General features: G+C 36.3%; 1 protein-coding gene across 3 annotated transcripts in view; it reads left to right on the plus strand.

The window, feature by feature from the left end:
• Positions 1–22,924, plus strand: part of LOC111873619 (voltage-dependent calcium channel subunit alpha-2/delta-3) — a 67,124-nt gene that overhangs the window by 14,511 nt on the left and 29,689 nt on the right. For 2 of the 3 annotated variants that reach the window (XM_033755132.1, XM_033755133.1), the window contains exons 4-18: positions 15–231; positions 1,881–2,012; positions 2,472–2,731; positions 3,868–3,978; positions 5,046–5,247; positions 6,913–7,049; positions 7,428–7,574; positions 9,168–9,260; positions 10,740–10,796; positions 16,368–16,448; positions 17,787–17,861; positions 18,201–18,305; positions 20,809–20,880; positions 21,688–21,829; positions 22,255–22,309. In XM_033755132.1, the coding sequence (XP_033611023.1) occupies positions 15–231; positions 1,881–2,012; positions 2,472–2,731; positions 3,868–3,978; positions 5,046–5,247; positions 6,913–7,049; positions 7,428–7,574; positions 9,168–9,260; positions 10,740–10,796; positions 16,368–16,448; positions 17,787–17,861; positions 18,201–18,305; positions 20,809–20,880; positions 21,688–21,829; positions 22,255–22,309 (1,886 nt within the window). The remainder of the gene's footprint in view (positions 1–14; positions 232–1,880; positions 2,013–2,471; positions 2,732–3,867; positions 3,979–5,045; positions 5,248–6,912; positions 7,050–7,427; positions 7,575–9,167; positions 9,261–10,739; positions 10,797–16,367; positions 16,449–17,786; positions 17,862–18,200; positions 18,306–20,808; positions 20,881–21,687; positions 21,830–22,254; positions 22,310–22,924) is intronic. The other variant, XM_023868489.2, reaches the window with a different exon arrangement.

A 22,924-nucleotide genomic window follows, 5' to 3' on the forward strand; every position in this document is an offset into this window, starting at 1 on the left:
TTGTAACTGAGTAGCGGATTATGGATTCGGCGGAAGCAACAGCCGTATCGCAACAGGATGAGGTCGTGACAGAATATGAGTACTACAACACCAAGACGTTGAGACCACCTGGAGAGCCTCTGGAGAAAGGAGGAAAAGAGATGATTCTTACCCCTAATAAACATTTCTACAATATCCCTGTCAACACGAGCCACAGTGCAGTGCATGTACCCACCAACGTTTATGACCAAGGTATTCCTCATGTCTTGCATGCAAGGCTCAATAAGTCCACTCATTTGCTTGTCCATGATGAATGGATATTAAGGCCAGTGAGTGGAAGCATCTTTGAATTTATTCTCTGTTACAGATTACTCTCCTCTCTGTAGGTTTCTTCCACAGATATTGAACAGTGAATGATCTTTTATATGCATGTTATATAATAAAAGAGGCAGAAGTTTATGTCTTATATGTTATGTAGTGGTAAGTAGGCTGGTGCAGAGTTGTTGGAATAATGGGCATGGGTATGGTTATCTCTGTGGAGGAATCGCTGTTGAGTAGAATTTTAGTCTAACTCATGACCTATGCCTATTATTCACATTGTAGGGTTATGGGATAATAAGTGATTGCCTTGTGGCAGAAGAGTGGGTTCATCTCTTGCCAAATTACTTGCACTACTTGCCTAAACTACATACAGGGTGGCACAAAAATGATAACAGTAAATGGCTGCGTGAATTCAAATTAAACTCATACAAGTTTTGTGGAACATATGTATAATTTTCCATTTTGAATGTTAAAAATAGACATTTTTACATTTATATTATCATTTGAAAGCTTGAAACATGGCTACAGTTAGATTCTCAAAAAATCCACAGAATGACAACCAATTTGTCCAGCTTGATGAAAAATGTAACAAAATTTACAACAAAAAACACTCACCCCAATAGCCATTAAATATTACATACAATGATAAATATATATAAAAGAGGCAGTAAACACAGAATTCCTTGGCTTACAAATTGACAATCATTTAAACTGGAAACTCATATCAATCAGTTGGTTTCAAAACTAAGTGAAGCATGTTATATAGTTAGATCTATGTTGCTTATCAGCAACATTGACACTCTCAAATCAATTAATTTTTCTTACTTTCAGTCTATAATAAAGTATGGGATAATTTTCTGGGATAATTCATCTAACAGCAAAAAGGTATTTACATTGCAAAAGAAAATTGTTAGAATCGTAATGGGTGTCAAATCCTGTAGATCCTAGAGATCTTAACTGTGATCTGACATCGTGTAGTTTGGTAGAATTCCTTCAACGTTTTGAAGAAACATGTGTATTAAGGGTCAAAAAGTGAGCCATTCAAGAAATAGCAAGAAGCAAGCAGGAAGCAGAGTGAACCTCAAATCCAACAATATTTTGATTATATTACATTTGTATAAATAAAAGTGTTTTTCATAAAACCTTTCTTGAAATGGCCAACTAGGCTAGAGTCAATTAAAACTGAGAGCCGCGCCATAGCTCAAGCGGTTAGTTGCTGGCTTCCCACCGCAGCAGACCGGGTTCAATCCCGGGTCTGGTCAAGTGGGATTTGTGGTGGACAAAGTGGCCATGGGGCAGGTTTTCTCTGAGTACTTCGGTTTCCCCTGCCAATCTTCATTCCACCAATTGCTCCACAATCACCCTCACCTATCATCTGGGGCTGGTACAATAGGCCAGAAGTAGCCACAGTACAAGGGACTTAATCCCACCCCATTAGCAATAAAAAAAAGTTATAACTGTCCAGTATGTGAGCAGAATGGTGAACGAAATTAGAAGAAAAGGAAATACAAGGAGAAGGTGAGTAAGAAGATCATTTGATCTCTTATCTTACATTCTGTTTATTCCATATGATGTTTCAGCACCAGATATTCTGAAGGCCATCAAGTGGTCGGAGAATCTGAACGAAATTTTCATTAGAAACTATCAGGATGACCCTTCATTATCATGGCAGTATTTTGGTAGTTCTTCTGGATTCATGAGGCAGTATCCAGGTACGTTGTGTTTCAGAGATTCTGAAAACTATAGCTGTGTAGATGCAATCGTTTACAAAATTCACTGTAAACCCTTGATAATCCAGTTACAGTGATATTGCAGATTGAAATATGAAAAATGTTATTCATGGTTGAGTATTTACTTTAAAAGGCACATGGCATTTAGGAAGGCAGATGACTTACTTGTCTGGTCAATCAAAACTTTACAGTTTCTTCAAACCTGCATTATTACATTAAAAAACAAGTGCAAATTCTGAGTAAAACTGTTATGGTTTATGTTTGCATGTGAGGTGTAACCTCTGTATACATATATTATTGCAGTGCCATATATGATTTTCTTTGTGTTGGCATATTACAGCTTAGTGTTACAACTAAACTTCTTTGAATGTAAGAGTTGAAGCTCAGGTTTCTAACAATAAAGGTGCGTTGTATTTATTATAATGCATATATTTCGTGCAGCCATGCAATGGAGAAACGACTCAGTGGATCTGTATGACTGTCGGACACGCTCGTGGTACATTGAGGCAGCCGCAAGCCCAAAAGATATGGTTATCCTGGTGGACAACTCTGGTTCCATGACGGGAATAAGGAAAGAAATTGCTCGTCATGTGGTCAGCAACATCCTCGATACACTTGGCAACAACGACTTTGTGAACATATTTAACTTCTCGGAAGAGATTGACGAGGTTGTGCCATGTTTCAAGGATGTGCTGGTTCAGGTAATGATGAGCACTTGTGTGTCTAAAATATTCTAATTCGAAACATGCAGTAATTAATCTCCTAATTGAAGACATTTCTAGAGTAAAGTTAGTGTATTCAGTATCAGAGATTGGCTATGGGCTGGACGGCTGAAGGGTTGGAGTTCGAGTCCCAGTGGGGGTAAGTATTCTCTACACTCCATGTGGTGCAGACTTGTTCTTGGGCCCACCCAACCTCCTATCCAATGTGTACTGGGGGCGCTTTCCTGGAAGTAAAGTGTTTGGGCCGTGAAGCTGATGTCAAACTTTCAGCTAGTGCTGAGGTCAAGAATATGCGGATCTATTCATCCACTCCCCCATGTCTTCTTGGCTTAGTGCTTAATTAGCTAAGCACAGGAAAAACTTTAACCTTTGAAGATATTTATTCTTTGTATGAACTTGAAAGTTTACGATTATCATCACCAATTATCTGAACTGTATCTGATCCTCCGCTACTGCAGTATTCTTAAGCCAGTACAGTTCAGTTCACTTACTAGGTCTTTCCCTCATATTTAATATTCAGCTCCACGCATCCTGCGTGATTGTGAAGTTCTAGCCGAGTTAAGATATCGTTAAGTGGGACTCCATTTCATGCAGTCATGTGGTTATCAAAAGGTTCCATTAAGCAAAGTAGTGTGTTTCATTTGAAGCAAAGGATTGTTAGAAGGATAGTCTTAGAAAATGGGTGTACAGTAGCTTGAAGATGGTCATGGTTTGAGGGTTATTCAGTACAACTCCAACTGTATTTATGTTGGTAGAACTGGTATTAGTCAGGGATAGGGTGTATTTTGACTTTACAGTTTTTACATTCAAGTCCTTCTACTCTTCATAGAATATATTATATTCCAAATAATATTTGTTATTTCAATGTTGTCCTCTATCTGAACTACATGTCCAGCCTAATGTAACTTCCTTTAATAAACTAAGCAACTCTATGACAAGGGTGTAAATCATGAAACCTGAATACAAGTACAGCAGTCACTAGTCTCGGTACTGAATATGTTATTTGCATCAGGACAGCTTAAACCTCAAGTTCAGCCTGCAGTTGACCATAAAAGTAACATTATTTGTGACCAGTGGCAGACCTCATAAAAGCCAACTCTTCATATCTGTTACAGGCAAACCTCGCCAATGTCCGAGAATTCAAACAAGGAATGAAAGATCTGCACACTGACAAAATTGCTAATTTCTCAGCAGTTCTTATTAAGGCATTTGAATTACTGCAACAGGTAAGAGACATCATACCAAGCAATTCTGTATATTGTATCATTAGCATTTACTAATGAGGGATTTATGGTGGACACAGTGTCCTCAGTCTAACGCAGTCTCTACTAGTCTTTTTCTGCAAACGGATTTAACACAGGAACTACCGAGCCATTACCAAGCAACACATGTTCCTTCTTGTGATTATTGCAGAACAATGGCACTGCACGTTACATTATATACGAAATTAGGTTATAAGTGAGTAAGCAAATATATTTATTTTTTTTATTTTTACCATGTGTATGACAGAAATATGTACTGCAAGATCTCTTGTGGTGTATGTTATTTTATGAGCACTGAAAGAGTTAAATAGGGAAAACGTATTATTTGATTGTATGTATACTGCAGAACTCTTCATGAAATTTACAAAAATAATTTAAAGTATAAGAAGATATTTCAGTTTAAATTAAATAACTCAGTTGCTTGTTGTAAGAGTTGAGCTTTTCATATCAGTAACTGTGAAGGTTACTGTATCTGCGATTTTTCCCTGTCCCTTTGAAGGCCATAGCTTCCATTTAGTTACAGTGCTGTGACTGGTTTCACTCTTAGCCCCAGCTTCTCTCCTCACCTCCCTACATCATTGACCTTTCTTACCCTGAAGATTGAGGCAACAGGTTCCTCCAAACCTTGATACTTGTCTATGAAACTAATTTTTTTTAATTGCTAGTGGGGTGGGACTAAGTCCCTTGTACTGCAGCCACTTCTGGCCTATTGTGCCAGCCCCAGATGATAGGTGAGGGTGATTGTGGAGCAATTGGTGGAATGAAGATTGGCAGGGGAAGCCGAAGTACTCGGAGAAAACCTGTCTCAGCGCCACTTTGTCCACCACAAATCCTACTTGACCAGACCCGGGTTCGAACATGGCCCACTGCGGTGGGAAGCCAGCGACTAACCGCTTGAGCTATTGCACGGCCGTCTATCAAACTAAATAGCATCACATCCCAAAACACAGTAACTTTCACAGATTATCTTTTGCTAGAAGCCAGATTTGGTTTAATAGATTTAATAGTTGTCCTTTTTTGTTGGCTAACAGTACAGAGAAACAAAGCAGGGAGCTTGCTGTAACCAGGCAATCATGCTTATCACTGATGGAGTCCCCTACAACTACAAGGACATTTTTGAAGAATACAATTGGAAAAATAGTGATGAAATGCCAGTTCGTGTCTTCACGTATCTTATTGGCCGAGAAGTAACTGATGTCCGAGAAGTCAAATGGATGGCTTGTGCAAATCGGGGTAAGTTGTGATAGCTCAGTCACTGAAGTGATGGGTAGTGGATTGGATGGCAAGTGTTTCCCGCTTGGGTGTATGGTCATTTCTCTTCATGGCATCATGGACAATTCTTGCCCAGTTTCTCGTCATGTGAGCGATGGAGTATGAAACTTGCAATTCAGGATCATCATCATCATCATCCTGAGTTTACCTACGTCTAATGTTCAGCTTCCCTGGCTCAAGCTCACCTTGATGATATGATGCTCAGTAGAGCATAATCTGTAACCTTTAACATATTAGAGGATTTGTTGGTTTTTTGCTCTGCTACTTTATGGTGTTATTAATTTTTGCAAATTGTTGCTGAAACTATTAATATCTGTAAACATGCGTCAGATGGTGATCATTGCAAGTGTACATTTGCTTCAGATTCAAAGAATTACTTGTAGTGGCTTTTGCTGCAGACTGTGATTGGTATTATGAGACTGTATCGTTTAGTAAATTTTCTAGGCTGGAGACCAGTAAAGTACGTTAATAATACCATACTTTGGCCTCAGTTGTGGCAGCATATGGTCTGGTGGGAAGGTGTTTTAACTCAGAAGGCCATAGTATGAAGCCTTCACCACTAAGGAAACCTTAGTAACTCAGTAATCTCTTCAGTATTAAGTTAAAAGATGAGGAATATCGATAATAATTATGGTCACTTTTATGAAAATCCGATGTTTGGCATGGCTATATCAAAGAATTGCATGTCTGTTCCTGACTAAGATGAAAAATTTCATGATTTGCATTATGTTCATGACTGATTTTATGCCTAGTAGTGAAGAGGAATGGCACAGTTCAAATGGTTCTACAGCAAAGTCAAGTCTGAAAACAGAGAATTTCCCAGTGCTGTTCTTTAAATTGATCATGCATGTGTACACAAGGAAGTCAGTTTTTGACCGTTCATCTCTTGTTTTCGTAAGATTAAATTTTACACTCATTTTTTTATTGCTAGTGGGGTGGGACTAAGTCCCTTGTACTGCGTCCACTTCTGGCCTATTGTACCAGCCCCACATGATAGGTGAGGGTGATTGTGGATGAATTGGTGGAATGATAATTGGCAGGGGAAACCAAAGTACTCCTAGAAAACCTGCGCCAGCGCTACTTTGTCCACCACAAATCCCACTTGACCAGACCCGGGATTGAACCCGGGCTGCCGCGGTGGGAAGCCAGCAACTAACTGCTTGAGCTATGGCACGGCCCTTAATTTTTTACACTAACTTATGAAACATTTAATGGAGAAACATTGGCTGAATGTGAAACATTTTCCACAAAATTTGAATAGTACTGAACTACCACACTTTTTATATTTACTGTATGACATTTTCTCTTGTGTAACAAAGTCCAGATTCTATTCTGTTGGTTAGAAATGAAACATTCCCAGAAAATTCGAAAGTAATTATTTAATTCACTATCAATTACATTGATATTTTCTCTTGTTTAACGAAGGCAAAATTTCATTCCACTGGTATTAGGTGAAACATTTTTCATAAAACTGGAAAAGTAAGTAATTGTTTCCTTATCCTTTGATTGACATTTTCTCTTGTATTACAAAGCAATAAATGTGATTTCCTAAAATGTCACTTTATAGAAGTGTAAGAAAATAGGTTTCCTTCTTTAATGAAAAAAAAAAATCATGCTTTGTTGCAGGATACTATGTACCGTTAAGTACGTTAGCTGAAGTGAGGGAGCAAGTGCTGCACTATATACCTGTCATGGCCCGTCCACTTGTGTTAACGAAGACAGAACATCCTATTAACTGGACACCTGTTTACGCTGATATAACAGTGAGTAAGATTATTATTATTATTTCTGGGTTTCTGTACTGTGTTCATTCTCTGAACAGAAGGCAGAATTTCAGGCACCTGCTAGGTTAGGTTCTCAGTCAAGGGCTAACCTCAGTCACTGATGCAAGAGTAGTACATCATCACCAGATTTCTGAAAAATTAAATTATGATTATCAGTTGGTTAAACATGATAACATGAAGTGTGAAGTTGATATGTTTCATAAGTTTGCGTTCTGTAGAAGGAAAGTAGACTGAAATCTGTGTTGATGATAACACACACTCCTTTTTCTAAATAAATCAGGAAAATAATTCTTTGAATGCAAAATTACTTTGCAAAATATAAAATAGATAACTTGGCTGTACAATTTGTTGTTGCAGGATCCAAAAATGACGGATTGGCTGTGGGAAAAGAGGGAGTGTTCAGAACAGAAAGAAATATATGAAATATATTACAGGGACAGGTTTCGTAGCAAGCACATAAGCAACGAAGAACACGACCGAAGATATGTGCAGAAGATAAGAAGGGTAAGCATGATGGTAGCATTCCTCTGAGATAACCCTCGAAGATGTATGGACATAACACACTATTGATGGACCTGTAAATGTGGTAATTGAATTCACCCATCTGTCAAATTGGGTCTCAAATTTTGTGCAATTCTGGTGTATACGGCACTGTTAAATCTTAATTTTATTATGTAAAACAAATGCCTTATAAGCACAATTGTCTGTTCTTCTGTCAGTTCATTCTTCTATCAGGGATTCCCCTCATTAATCCTTTGTCAGACTACTGTGAAATTTTATGTTTTGTAGAAATATTATATTTTAGCGTTATAGTGTGTGTGTGGGAAATTCTTTGTTTTGTTACGTCTCAGTTTCACAGCCACCACATAAAAGACACAACACTTCTACCAAATACAAGGAAAACAGTACACTCCATTCCCCATACATTCTGGGTAATTAGGAGTTTACTGCATGTATTCAATAAATTAAAAATAAAATTTGGAGATGTGGATATCATAAATATTTTGTCGCTGTAACAGTAACATTTCATTTGAGAACAGGAATAAATTCCACAATAATATATTCAAGACTGACAAAATTAAAGACTACTGTCTTCTGGGGTGGTTAGTCTGATTGATATTTCATGATATTTCAGAGGAATGTGCTGCCTCCATCTTCAGTGTGGAAGAGTAAGCTAAGCATGGAAAAAGTTCAATTGTTCAATTTATTTATGTTCCATAAATCCAGATACAGGCAGACACCATTGGATATGGAACAAATCAAATATAATGGTATGGATGTAGGGAGAGGGACTGTTAATACCAGGGCCCTTAGTGAACCAATAAGAATAAGGATAACAGAGTAAAGAATGCTGGCCCTTTAAAGGGTTGTCCTTCTGAAACTTGACTCAGTATTTACAAGACAGTAATCTTCATAGTCATTGCTATGACAACCTCAGATATAAGTGAAAGAATGAAAATATCTGACCTTAATCAGTGCAGAGAATACAATTACTGACTTTTGGACAGTATCCACCCTCCTATGGACATGTCTCCATTCTCAGGTAAGAAACCTACTCAGCTGGATAAAGTCCAAAAGTCAATGATTGTATTAACGTACCATCTTCATGGAATTTGGGTGCTCACCAGCCTCCTGTCCAATGGGCACTAGGTGCTCTTTCCTCAGGGGTAAAGCGGTAGGGGAGTGAAACTAACTACTCACCTCCAACTAGTGCTCAGGTCAAGAAAACATAGATTTATACAACTACTCCCCCAAATGCTTTCATGGTAATAGTGCTTAATTAGTTAAGCACAGGGAAAAATTTAACTTTACCTTCGTGAAATTCTAGACCTCAATAAAAAGAAATTAGCCAGTTTAATAACCTGTAAACATGTTTAAAATTATCATATTTCATTCTTACTAGCACATTCATCGTAGTTAATGGTTTTTTCTCATTTGTGATTGATGTGACTTTGTCCCATAATTGGAGTTTAGGTCTTAAGTCTTGGTGATCATGTTTGTTGTTTTTCTCAGTTCACAGTTTAAAGCAGATGTCAGACACACAGGACTTTTTATTTATAACTTGAAACTGCAATACTGTGTTCTGCTTGAATATAGGCACAGGACAATGATGAAGACAGTGAGGATTACCAGAAATACCAGCTCATGACCTCCGTCTCAATGCCCGTGTTTGACCAGAGGGAGAATGCGGTATGAGTATGAATGTTATATTACTTGTGATATATTCAAATGTAACTTCATATCATATTTCATTGCGTGGGTTTCATGCCATTAAATAATTACTACAATAGAAGAGATATTAATTTAAGTTAATAGTATTATTTTATTATCAATAATATTAACATTAAAGTTTAATTTCTTGTTTTACATTTTGAACTTAACATAGATCTTTTTTCATAATCACCTGGTTTCACAGCTGTTCTCCAAATTATCGTTTAAATATGACATGCATATATCTTGTATTGTAAAACAGATTTCTAATTGTCTAAATTTCACAATTCTGAATGATATTCCTTCATGATATCCAGGACAAAAATTGATGCATGTAGACTAAAGGAAAAAAAAAACTTTTACTTCTTCCTCCAAATCCATGATTACTCAGTTGATCATGGTTTTAAAATCTGTGAGTGCATGACTCTGAAGCAGAAGATTGGGGTCTTCTCTTGCCATACTCCCATATTGGGATTTTACTTGCTGGGCCCGAATGCTGTGACTATGTGAATCTTGTATTCTAAAATTCAGAATTTTCTCAACAGACCAAGTTATCAGCTTCATTTTATTATCAGAATAAACAGTGATCCTTTTCCTAAACATCTTAAAACCAGTTGTTGGTAATTGACAAGTATTGTGTATTTACTTCAAAATGCAAAATAGGTTTTAAATTAAATTACGGTCTTCTGAGTTGTGGTGCCGTGTAGTCTTACAGGCAGACACTGATGTTTCTGAGGAATAATCTACCTCCACCTTCAGGTTGAAGTGTATATGGAAAGGGATTGATTAGGTTATATAGGCAGATTTGCAAGTAAGATGACCACATTCAAAGCTACATTTTAAATATTATTTAGTATAAATTTTGTTCTCTATAGAACGAAAAATATAATTATGTGGATATGTTGGCATCACTATATTCTCAATTTACACGTTTCATGCCATTCTGCCACATGCTTTATGGACATCCGTCTCTTTTCTGAGATTTTGTTCTACTTCCATGAATAACTTCGTCTACTCCAAACATTACAATAAACCCTCTTTCGAGTACAATGACAAGCATCATTCCTATTCTTTGTTAAGCAGTTAGTAACACTTCTCATGGGCTAAATAAGGATATTAATATGAGACATTTTTCTCTGACCTGTGAAGACGGGAAGAAAATAGAGATATACTGAAATGTAATTGAAAATAATTTATAAATGGTACAGTTATAAAATGAAGACCCTCCATGCACACACTGCTTATTAATGTTTCAAAATGTAAAGCAGACACTGAAAAAAAAAATGGAGTACAGAACTGATAAGCTAATGAACAGCATTTGAATTCTCTTGCTTTTTGTTGTGTTCGTTATTTTTGTTATATTTGTGTTGTCTCCAGTGTATTTTTCTCATTACAATTACAAATGTTGTTCTCTTCAGCTCGGTGATATTATTGCCATGTTCATTTTCCTTCCTGCAGAACATCACTGAATGGATTCTCATAAATGAGGCGATTTGGGTTGAAAAAATAAGAGAGGTAGACAGAACTGAATCAGTTAACTCTCAGTTGTCTTTATGTAGAAACTTTATTAAGTGGTAATAGTTATTACTATTATTGTAGGTAGCTGAGGAGGTAACAGACAGTCTCAGTCAATTAGAAAATTAGAACCTTGTTTTCATTATCATTATCATCAGATTGCAATCACTAGTCGTGGGTCAGTGAATGGATCAGAACCTCACACATATATATACACACATATTGTGCTGTAATATGTTGTAGAAATCATTGTTTTAAATACATTAGTATATATAGTTTACAGTATACATGATAAAGTAAGAGGTTAGTTCATGAATGTAGAGGAATCCAGCAGCATTCAGTGATATAATACGCAAAATTTAACTGTTACTTCCTTGAGTAGATTTGCAGAATTTGTTACTCTTTCAGGTTATTAACAAAGAAAGTTACTATCCTCACTTATTTCCTCCTGTGAATTTTTAGTTCATTTAATGATTCCATAAGTATCTCATACCTTGTAGCACTGAATGTTTGGACGATAGCGAATAACAAATTTCAAAGAATGTGGAAAGAAGAGGTCTTGGCCTAATTTAAGGTACTATCATAAGAACTGCCTGAAAGGACTGAGAAAAAACATGAGAGATATCAGTAGTTAGTTAGTTATTTAGAGAGGGTGGGTTTTCCCATGCACCGCGACCAGTTTGATCTATTGTGCTTCCCTCTATGATATTATACCAGTCTCTATACCCTACCGATACTGGTGCTTACCATCAGTTCCGACCAAGCCAGCGAGTTCGGCCTCTACTGGCTTGGCGGTATCTATAATGCTTCCCCCATCTATCAGAGGCGTTAGAGACTACTGTTGGGTGGGCAATGTCCTTGAATTTGGCTCAGTGACCTCCTTAGGAGATATGAGGTTCTTTTATGAGCCGTAAAGCTACAACACGGGACCCACGGCTTAAAGTCCCTCCTGGAGGACTTGTTCCCTGAATTTTTCCGCCCTTAAAAATTCCACGACCTCCGCCGGGTTTGAACCCGCGTACTACGAGTCATGAGGTGGTAATGGTACCTCTAGACTACGGAGGCCGCTGAGATATCAGTAAGTGTCTCTCATAAAAACAAGTCAGTAATATTACTGTTTTAGCCAGTTTGATCAGACCTTTCTATGAAAATTATGAAATTTAATTTTATGATCTTTTCACCATGAAGAATATTCAGGATCTCTGTAGTTACATGAAATGAACTTCAGCATATTTACTAACATTGAATAGACTTCCAACATAAAAGGACAAACATCAAAAGGAAAGAAATGACACTTGTGGAATGCTTAATAAATTCAGTGGGAAGTTAGAGGAGGTATAAAATATGCATTCCAGTGTATTCCCTTGGAGGAACCTTATGATAAGACATCTTGGTAGTGAGTGTTGAAGGTTATTTATATATACATACCGAAATTATAGCGGAAGAATAAGCTGGATCCCCCCACTATTCACTCTGGAACCCTATTACTTTATGTCATGAGTAAGATTGTTTGAAATAAGTTTATTTGCAATTTTTTCAAGTGAATATTTAGTTACATTTACCTCCATGTTGAGTGAGATATTGAGTATATAATTATTTTAGTACAACCAAATCTAGAATCAGTTGAGAAGCTTCGTTTCCAACACATTACCAACTCCCAAATTTCACTGTATTCATGTAAGTGTTTTTACGTAGTGGTACCATCTGATACCTCCTTTGTACAGATGTGTAATTATTTTATTTTTATAACAGTACCTGGACCAAGGCAGAACAATTTAATAATTTATAAAGTTAAAGATGAGTCATAACAGACTGAAGAGCCATCTGCTGGAAATATAAGAAAATGTATAATGTTCACCACTTCTGTGAACTTTCCATGTTATCATGTGGTGCAATTAAAAGTTGAATGCACATATTCTGGAACTGATCTGGCATCTGTGGGGTTTAAGATGAACAGATGGTCTTGAGATGATTTATGAGAGCCATAAATGAAGAGATGGAGACAACGGCAAATAATCCAGAAGAATGGGCATCTGTTGCAAAGGAGGCCAAAGTTCTGAAAGGACCTTAGATGTAAGGGGTATGTGAGTAAATAAGGTGGTCTTGGCCGCACCATAGCTCAAGCAGTTAGTCGCTGGCTTCCCACCACAACGGCCCCTGTTCGATCCCGGGTCTGGTCAAGTGGGATTTGTGGTGGACAAAGTGGCACTGGGGCGTGTTCTCTCCGAGTACTTCGGTTTCCCCTGCCAATCTTCATTCCACCAAATTCACTATCATAATCACAAGAGGCAGGCTAGAATAAGCCAATCAGTGGCCGCCATGCTGAGTGGACCCAGTTGAACTCCACCTAAGCTAATTAAGAAAAATTAAGTAAGGTGGTCTTGGACCAGATGCATGTTGGATTAGTGGGTTCAAATCCCATGTTAGATACACTGGGCATAGTCTGTTTCATCACTGACAGTCATGCTGTTTATTACCATAATCCCATCTGTTGCAGCCCTCAGTGCAGATAAGATATAAACTTGAAATAAAGGCAAACAATTTCTTATAAATTTCTAAGTTCTGAATATGTATCATGTACTATCACAATTTTGGTCCCCAAATACCGTCTTACTGGGCAACTCACTTTTGGCACTCTATACCCCAATAGAAGTGGTTGTTATGAAGGATTACTAGGGCACTGCTTTACACATCTAGGGGTTTAAAAGAATAGTAGTAAATACAGAACCTGCTTAGTAGAAGCCAAATAAAGTAGGGGGAAAAAAACCAAACAAAAAAAAAAACAGAATATACGATATTTTTGGTTTTGATTAATACTACCATATATGACAACTTTACCTATACTTAGGCCAAAACATGTGAGAAAGAAGGGTGACTACTAATAAATGGCATTGGAGGCAGAAATATATTATATGAAATAAATCATATATTAATGCAACAGGATGCTTAAATATAATTTTATAGTTTAATCTGAAAATGTTTGTAACATTTTTAAATGCCTGGGTAGCAAAAAATTATATCTCAAAGGCCCATAATTGTTGTACACTTGAAATTCTGGAAATGTAATTGAAACGTCAAATTATGGTCTTATTCCCTCACACGCCTGTACTTATTACTCTCAAATTATTTGGTACATACATATGTTATTAACAAGCTGCAGCTTAAGGTATTATACAAATATTTAAAAGCTGTGTTATGATACTTTATGCCAGGTACCATTTATAAAAACAAAAAATTAACACCTGTAGTTGATAGCATTTATCAACCTTGTTTTGGCAAGTGAATGCTCATTCTACGTACAGCAGTAAAAGGTAGTATTGTGTAGTAAAAGGATATGCTTGGCATTATAGAAATAGGCGTTTTTATGCTCTGAAGTCTTTAGCTAGAATTTAACCTTTGTCTTGCCAAAACAGAGTTGCAACTATTTCTTACAAAAACCTGCTGAATCCCTCTGCAGTACTTCCTTACATACTTCTAGGCTTGAAAAGTAGAGTTTTTAATTCTTTTTTTAAAGTTCTTAAAAATATTTACTTGGAGTTGGTAGGTTTTGGAAATTAATCTCTCACTACGTAGTTGTTGCTTAGATTCTTCAACCCTGCATGGGTATTTCTTTAGATGCTCGCAGCCGATGTCGCATATAATACTATAAACTATTCTCTGTATTTGTGTAAGTATGTATGTGTGTTTGTCTGTCTTTGTTATCATTAGGCTAGAATACTGACATTCTATGCCTTTTGTTTTAGATTATCTTTTGGATGATAGCCCGAATTTTATTTCTTTGCAAGGTGTATCAGAACATTTGTTTTTAATTAATTTAGCTTCAGAGCAATAAGGTGATTGTCATTTTAAGAATTTTGTGCACAGTTCTTATAGAAAGCGTCCAGGTTAATTTGAATGGGGATAATTTTCTGTTATTTTAAGAACATTTTATATGTATTGACCTATTTTGTTGAATAAATGTTAATAAAATTTGAAAAAGTAAATGGATACAAATTTGAAAGACCACGATAGAAAAAAAGCATTCAGATATTCTAGTTCATCTTCAGTTAATTACTCAACTTCATGAAGAATTTGTGTAAGGAACATATAGATGATCTCAGTAACTTAGTAACTTGCAGATTTTAAATATGTCATGTCTCATGACTTTGACACATTTTGTTTCAAAACAGAAATAGAGGTAAGGCAAGACAGAAGGCATAAAACTGTGAGACCACAGAATTACAGAGACTTAGGATAAAGTTACATTCTCACTAAAAAAAATCTCTTACCCAAAATATTGCAGTCAAAATTATGGAATACTTATTTATAATTTATTTTTACAGTTTTCATGATGTAAACAGATATCTCATACAAATTAGCCTCTTTCTGTGGGTTCCTGTAGTATGTGCCGAATCCCCTTCCACGTTATATTAGATCATTAAAATACCATGCATATTTTTTCACTTTTTTCTTTGGTACAGGTAGGATTTTTACTTTGTTGACTTGTTCCACAACTCTGTGCTTCACAGCGACCAGTGCACCACCAGTGACTGATGTACAGTGTTCAAATTAGGGTTAATTAATAAAAATGCATTCTGTTTTTGAAATTGCTTTAAATTTTGTTTCATGTAAATTGGTAGTGACAGCAACTGATGTTTTAAATCTTCAAATTATATGTTACTCTTGGAAACTTGAAGAAGAGTGGAGCGATACCGCTTTTCGAAGGGAACAAATCATAATGGAATATGTGTTTATTTAAAAATAAGAGAATTTATTTCATGAACCAAGTTCATTCTAAAAAGTAGCACATAATGTTTGGCTATGGAAAATCTCATTTCTAATGACCTGGCCTCTTGAGATATCTTTATTCATTCATCTATTTACTTTGCCATTTCTAATATTTGTAGCAAAGCGAATCTTAGTGCCAGTTTCAAGAATAGTGGAGCTATACCTCTATTCCCTCATATGTCCCCAAGGGGTGGTAGCTATTTAATTAAGCACAGAGTCAACTTTACTTTCTTATTTTTACTCATGATCCCTGAAATAAATGATATTCCCTGTCACACCTATAGTGCACATATCGGGCATTCTACATACTTCAAATACAGTTAAAATGATGAGATCATTGTTTATAATACATGTTTCAGCGTGACCGATTTAGTCTATCATATGAACAATGTGACAGATCTTTTCAAAATATATAGTGAAACATATGTACCTTAAATAATATATATTTCAGTTGTAAGTGCTGATATCCTAGAAAATGTTTGTAGAATTTGAGTGAATTGTAGATACATTTCATTGCACAGCCAGAGATTTCACATATCAGGTTATTTATACTGAGGAACTAAGTTTCTATTCAGTTTTTTATTTTAGTTACTCTCTTGTAGCATGTTTTGGGTGTCCATTACATAAATCCATTTCTCCTAGAAACATTAAGAAGAAATGTATCACAGTATTGCCTTGTACTGTGGGCTGTGTGTTTGACAGAAGTGTGATGTGTGATTTTGAGTGTTACAATCAGCATTTTCAGTTATCATGCACATTAGTACAAAGTAACTTACTTTTTATCTGTTTCTTTTTGTGGTGCAGACAAGAATTGCACATCTGTTGGGTGTGGCAGGCACAGATGTTCCAATACAGGATATCCAGAAGTTGATGGTGCCACATAAGGTGTGTAAGAGTAGTTTTGATATATTGACTGTTCATTTTTGGAGGGTTTATTCCTTGTTGTTAATGAGCTGTATATGCTTGTTCTTTCAGGCGAATTTAAACATAAGTATGTTGTATAACTTTCCATGCATTTATGGGAAATATGAGGTCACTGAGACTACTCATCCAGTTCATTTATATGACTGATCACAGGGGCCATGTGAAAACTGAACGTGAGATTTAAGATTCTCATGGCAGTGACTATGAAAACTGTTTTCTTCTTGGATGTGCCACCATGTTGTCTTATAGATTATTACCAGCATATTGAAGGAATCTACAAGTATACATGGTCCCACATCACAGATGACAACGACCTCCATTAACACTGGAGATTAAAGTCTGCTAGGATATGGTAGTGTGTAGATAAGTAGCTATCTACATTCTGTCACATCTATGATGGTAATAATCTTTGTAGTTATAATTGTGGATAGGATATTGGTGAGAGAGCCAGAAGGAAAGAGACCACTTGGAAGACCAAGGCGTAGGTGGGTGGACAATATTAAAATTGATCTTAGAGAGATAGGATGGGATGGGATGGTATGGATTGGATTGATCTGGCTCAGGATAGGGACCAGTGGAGGGCTTTTGTGAACATGGTAATGAATCTTCGGGTTCCATAAAATGATGGGAAATTCTTGAGTAGCTGCAGAATTGGCGGCTCCTCCAGAAGGGCTCAGCTCCATGAGTAAGTAAGTTAGTTTTAATCGTGAGACCGTCCAACAACATTGTCAACATTCAGTATAGGAGATTATCGTTTTATATTATTATCAGTCTTTAAAACATGTGCATCATTTAGATAATTTTTAAGATGTAAAACAATGAAATTTCTTTCTGTATATTGGTACCAGTGAACAGGAGCTGGGCAAAACAGACATCTGCCCCTCCCCCGATTTTTGGAAGAAAAGAAAATCAAATTTGAAGGAAGGAAAGAAATATACCAAATATTAGTTAAACCATTTAAAAGAAAATATTCTTCAGTCCTGAATACTCTGGGGCAGTCAGTAAAAATAGCCATAAACAGCTCGGACACAAGTCTGAAACAAATTTTCTGGCTGCATCAATTTGGAAACCTGACCCCCCCCCCAATATCCTGCAGTGCCCATAATCGTATATTATATTGTTCACACTATTTTCCATGAAAATAAATTAGTTTCTGAACCAGAGAACATACACAAGTGTGTTCAAACCTGCACACATACAATTTTCTAATAAGTTTACCAGGAAGGAGTTATGTAGTGAAATTACAAATTTAATTATTAGTAAAATATGCAGTTAATAAGAATATATTTTATTTTTCAGTTGGGAGTAAATGGATATGCCTTTGTAATCACAAACAATGGTTACATACTGACACATCCTGACCTCCGCCCAGTGGTGAGTACATCCTACAGCTAAGTGGTATGTAAGTGTTACAGTATTTAACAAATGTCATAGTTGAGTGGTCCAGTTCAGAGGTCCCAGTTTGAAATCTCAGCCCAGAGACCGTCTCTCCTGACCGAGATTCTTGTGGTTTTCTTCAGTTCATCAAGGTACATGTTGGAATAATATAGGAAATTAGGCTACACTTACTTCCACAGCCTTTTCAATTTATTGCTCACTGTTCACTGTTTGTTTATGATATTAATGTTAAGCTTTTGTAATTTTAAGTGATGCACAAAGATTACTTGAATAGTTAAGATTGTAGTAAATGTAATACTTTCATACTGTTTTCAGTTCCAGGGTATTCTCAAACCCAGTTACAACAGCGTGGACATGGCAGAGGTTGAACTAGTGAATGACCGCAGAGAAGCCAGGGATTTCAATCCAAAACTGCGTGAAGTAAGTTTTTAGCCTCTTCATGCATAAAATGCTGCCAACGATCATTTAATTAATTTACTAATTATTAGCAGTGGGAGCATTTAAATAATTAATAGGAAAAGGATGAGCCAGATTATGTAAGTAGCTATGGCTAGATGTCCAGGGTTTGATTCCCAGTAGTTGAAATTCTGCAACATAATTGTGGGGTAATTACTCACTCCCACCTCTTGCCATATTCAGAGTATGTATATACATACCTATACATATTCATATTTTTATTGGTTCCAGAAATCCACATTTTGCAATACAGCCTCCAGATACAGAATAAGTCAAATTATTTGTATAAAAGTCAACAATACTATAATATTTAACTACATACACAAATTGTGTACTTGTCCAACATACCATATAAAACTATATTAAAAATTTAAGACAACTTAAATTCCCCAACAGAGTAACCAGTTCAATCCATTTCACATCAATCAATCCATTCTTCCTTCCTCGTCAAATCATTGTCATAGGAAAACGTTCCATACACATTAAACATACAATAGTTCAATTTCTATAATTAAAAATAAATACCCCCCTTTCACAAACATACCATCTTTAATCTAACACATATTCCTCTACAGAATAAAACATGTGTTGTACCAGATATGACCTCATTACCTTTTTTAAACTGTCTCATTTTTTCTATCTCCCTAATTTTATTTGGTATTTTATTGTATAATTTTATTCCCATGTTCAGTACTCCTTTCTTATAGGTATTTTTTCTGCAAAACTAAGCATGGAGATTTAACTTCTGGTGTGTACTGTGATCATGAACTACGTTATTTTGTTCTAACTTTTCTAACGTAGTTTAACATGGCATACTATTCCAAATATATACATACAAGGTAGTGGAAGTAAGTTTAAATCCTTAAAAAGTTGTCTACATGATGCTAATCTACTCACACCACTAATTATTCTAACAATTCGTTTCTGGAATTTAAATATAATTTTACTTTTTGGGTTGCTACCCCAGAAAATTAAACCATACTTCAAATAAGCATGGAAGTGAGCGAAGTAAATACTCCTTATAACCTGTCGGCTTGTTACATCCCTAAGGGATTTTATCATGTAACAGACTTTATCAAGTTTTGAGCTTAAGAATATCATATGTGCTTTCCACTTCATATGCTCGCCAATATGTATACCTAGAAATTTTGTTTCACATTTACAGATCACCATTTTGCCAAATTTGATTTGAGGTTTCATCAAATTTCTTTCTTGTCTATTATGAAATGCCATTGCTGTTGTTTTCTCAGTATTCAGTATAAGATTATTTGCATTTAACCATCCATATAATTCATTCATTACCTTATTTATCTTTTGCTGCAGGATGTGTCCCTTTTCAGCTGTTACCAAAATATTTATATCATCTGCAAACAAAACTATCCTCGCCTCTTTGATATTCAAAGGCAGATCATTTATGTATAAAAAAATAATAATTGTCCAAGCACTGAACCCTGTGGTACTCCATATTTAATTTCTCTTGGAGCCGATGTATATATTTGCCATCACAACTTATTTCAACAACTTGCTTCCAGTAAGCCAAATATGATTTAAACCATAAGTTTGCCACACCTTGGTGTCTTGGTGTTGATGGGGACCACATCAAGAAAGGTGATAAGAGAAGGAACACGAACCATTCGGTTTAGAAATTTTAACTTAAATAACAAAAGTTTTAAAAAACTTTAATACACCAAGACAACCACTGTAGTTGTGAAAACTTTGGATTTTGTATATAACAAGTATTGTGCATTACAAACTCTATATGTGTACATATTTTAACATTCAGAACACCCATTGTAATAGTGGTTTCCAAAGAGTATCGATATCCCTCTGATGATGGTCTGTAGGGGCCGAAACATGTAAGGGTGTTAAGAATTGAAGTAATAAGAACTTCAACAGTCACACTGGATGGAATTGTTTTATCTTTTATAATATTGTTAGTGTGATGGACCAGAATGAAACAAATCAAATGTATGTGAGTGTTTGACCCCTAGACACCACTGTGGAGTGGTGCAAACATGTGGGGTTAATTTTATCTTTAACCAAGAAAGTTGGGATGAGATGAACAGTGATTTTTTTCCTCCTAGTTAGAATACTGCCGATAACAGTGGCTGCATGGTCTAAGGTATGAACTGTCTTCACTCACTCAGATGCTGGGATTGTAGGTTCGAATCCCATTCAAGACATGGATGTCTGTGTACATTTATTATGTGTTCATGTTGTTCTGTGTATAGATAGTGGCCTTGCGACAGGCTGATCCCCCATCCAAAGAGTCCTACCGACCGTGTGTGTGATTAGTAAAGTGAAAAGGCAGCCAAGGTCCAACAAAAGACTGTTGAGCCATAGACAGAAAGACAGACAGGATACTAAATGCATTACCAAACTCCAATTATTTTTTGTAGTTCATTTATATATAGCTAGAGGATGCCACAGAGTTTGAGCTTTATTATAAGTATGCCTTTCCTTTCAGTTCCGAAGTGACGTTATTAATCAGAGTACTGGGGCAACCACTCTGGATGTCAAGTACCATTTTGATGATATGGTAAGCATCTGCACCGATTAAAGTCAATGCCTTCTGGGCAAAGAACTAACCTTGTTCACTTTACTTTAGCGCTCTGAGCAACAGTGGATCTTTCAAGAGATAAGACACATCATCAAATTCTGCTATCCTGAAGATGGAGGTATCAGGTTCTTCCAAAATGTCAATAATTTTCTACCAGAATATATGGCACCACTTTGCACTAATCCTTGTATTTACCAGGGTGAAAATCTTGTAAGACAGAACATTGGGAACTGCCCTTGATTGGTTTTCTGTTGAACTTCCTGTATATTTATTTATGAGCAATATATTCTGCTAATGGAGCCAGGTAATAACTGAAGTTGCTTGATCTGTATCAGTGAGCCACAACTAACCACTGCTTTTTGAGGGCATAAAGGAATATTCATATTTAACATAAGATNGACGGTACCCGATAACCTCCCCATCTACTGGAGGCATTGGAAACCACTTGGGCAGGAAACTTTTTACCTAATTTTGCTCAGAGGTCTCCTAGAGACATGAGGATCTTTTAAGTGCCATAAATCTACGACATGGGACCCACGGCTTAAAGTCCCTCCCGGAGGACTTGTTCCCTGAATTTTTCTGCCCTTAAAAATTCCACAACCTCTGCCGGGTTTGAACCCGCATACCTTGAGTCATGAGGTGGGAACGTTACCCCTAGACTATGGAGGCTTAGTTCAGACTAAGTCCAAGTCTTCACTTAAAGCAAGGTAATATCCAGCAATAGCATAACCTTCATAGATGTGTATTATAATGTAGCTCCAATAATGGTCATTTGGTGAATTTCAGAAACGTGCCTCATATACAAAACGCCATTACTATTACACTGGCATTGATAACACTCCATTCACACTGGTTGTTGCACTGCCTGACCACTATGGCTTAGTGTCTGTGAATGCCCAACTAGAGATTCGCCGGCAATATGCAGAAGGTAAGTAACTTAATATTTAATGACAACATGTAGCGAACCAGGGCGAGCAGGTGCAACAGAATGTTTCACCTGCTCATGCTGGTTCACTCGCAGATTTCTTCTTCTACCCTGAAGATGGAGGTGATACGTTCGTCTGAAACATCGGTTAACACAATATCTACATGGCGCCACATCCAAGAAGATTGCTTTCTTCATAGTCACCACCGTGAAAACCTCAAATTTTACATAGACCGATAGTGTTTGAAGAAAGTGTTGAGGAGAACATTTGGACCTAAGAGGGATGAAGTAACAGGAGGCTGGAGAATAATTTCATAATGATGAGCTTTGCAGTTCATACTCTTTGCCAAATACTATTATATTTTCTCTGCAGGATACATCTGACACTCTTAAATTGTTTAATACAGGTATGCTTCACTGGTTTTCAGGGGTTAATGTATCACAATTCTTCCAAGGAGACAATTGGAGAATTCACCCTGACTGGTAAGTGTATGCTTTTGAGCAGTGATTCCAAAACTTTTGTTTCCTTTTGCCCTAGGTCTTCAAAAAAGAATCTTAGGAGGTTGTGAATTTTATTATGATTTTCAGGCTAAAAGTAATAGATTATTAATGTATAAATGGAAAAGCTGTTCACTCGTTAAATTATAAATAATTTCATATAATTAGAAAAGTACACAACAAACTAAGTCTTTACACCCTTCCATTCAAGTTACTGCAAAATTTCTGGAACAGTGCTATGGAAAATTGTAAGGTAAAGTTGGTTTTAACTTTTGAACTGCAATTGGATGACAAAATAAATAAAATGTGAACATCATCATAGAAGCATAATTACTTCAGTCTTATTTAAATACAACAGTTACAAAAGAGGGTTTAGAAACACATTTTAAAAGGTTTAAATGTCATGTGTATGGAGTGTGAATACAGAAATGTTTTTGATTGATTACTGGATTTATTGAAATAGTACGTGAATACACTTTACCGTTCACTAATACATACAAACTACGTAATATCCGCAGTCACATATTTACTGCTGTTGTTGGTAGTGGATTCCAGTGGCAGACATTTCCCTTCCTCTGGGTTCCCAAACTGTCCCCAGCC

The sequence above is a fragment of the Cryptotermes secundus genome, unplaced genomic scaffold (genome assembly GCF_002891405.2).
Source record: "Cryptotermes secundus unplaced genomic scaffold, Csec_1.0 scaffold644, whole genome shotgun sequence".
Lineage (NCBI taxonomy): Eukaryota > Metazoa > Arthropoda > Insecta > Blattodea > Kalotermitidae > Cryptotermes > Cryptotermes secundus.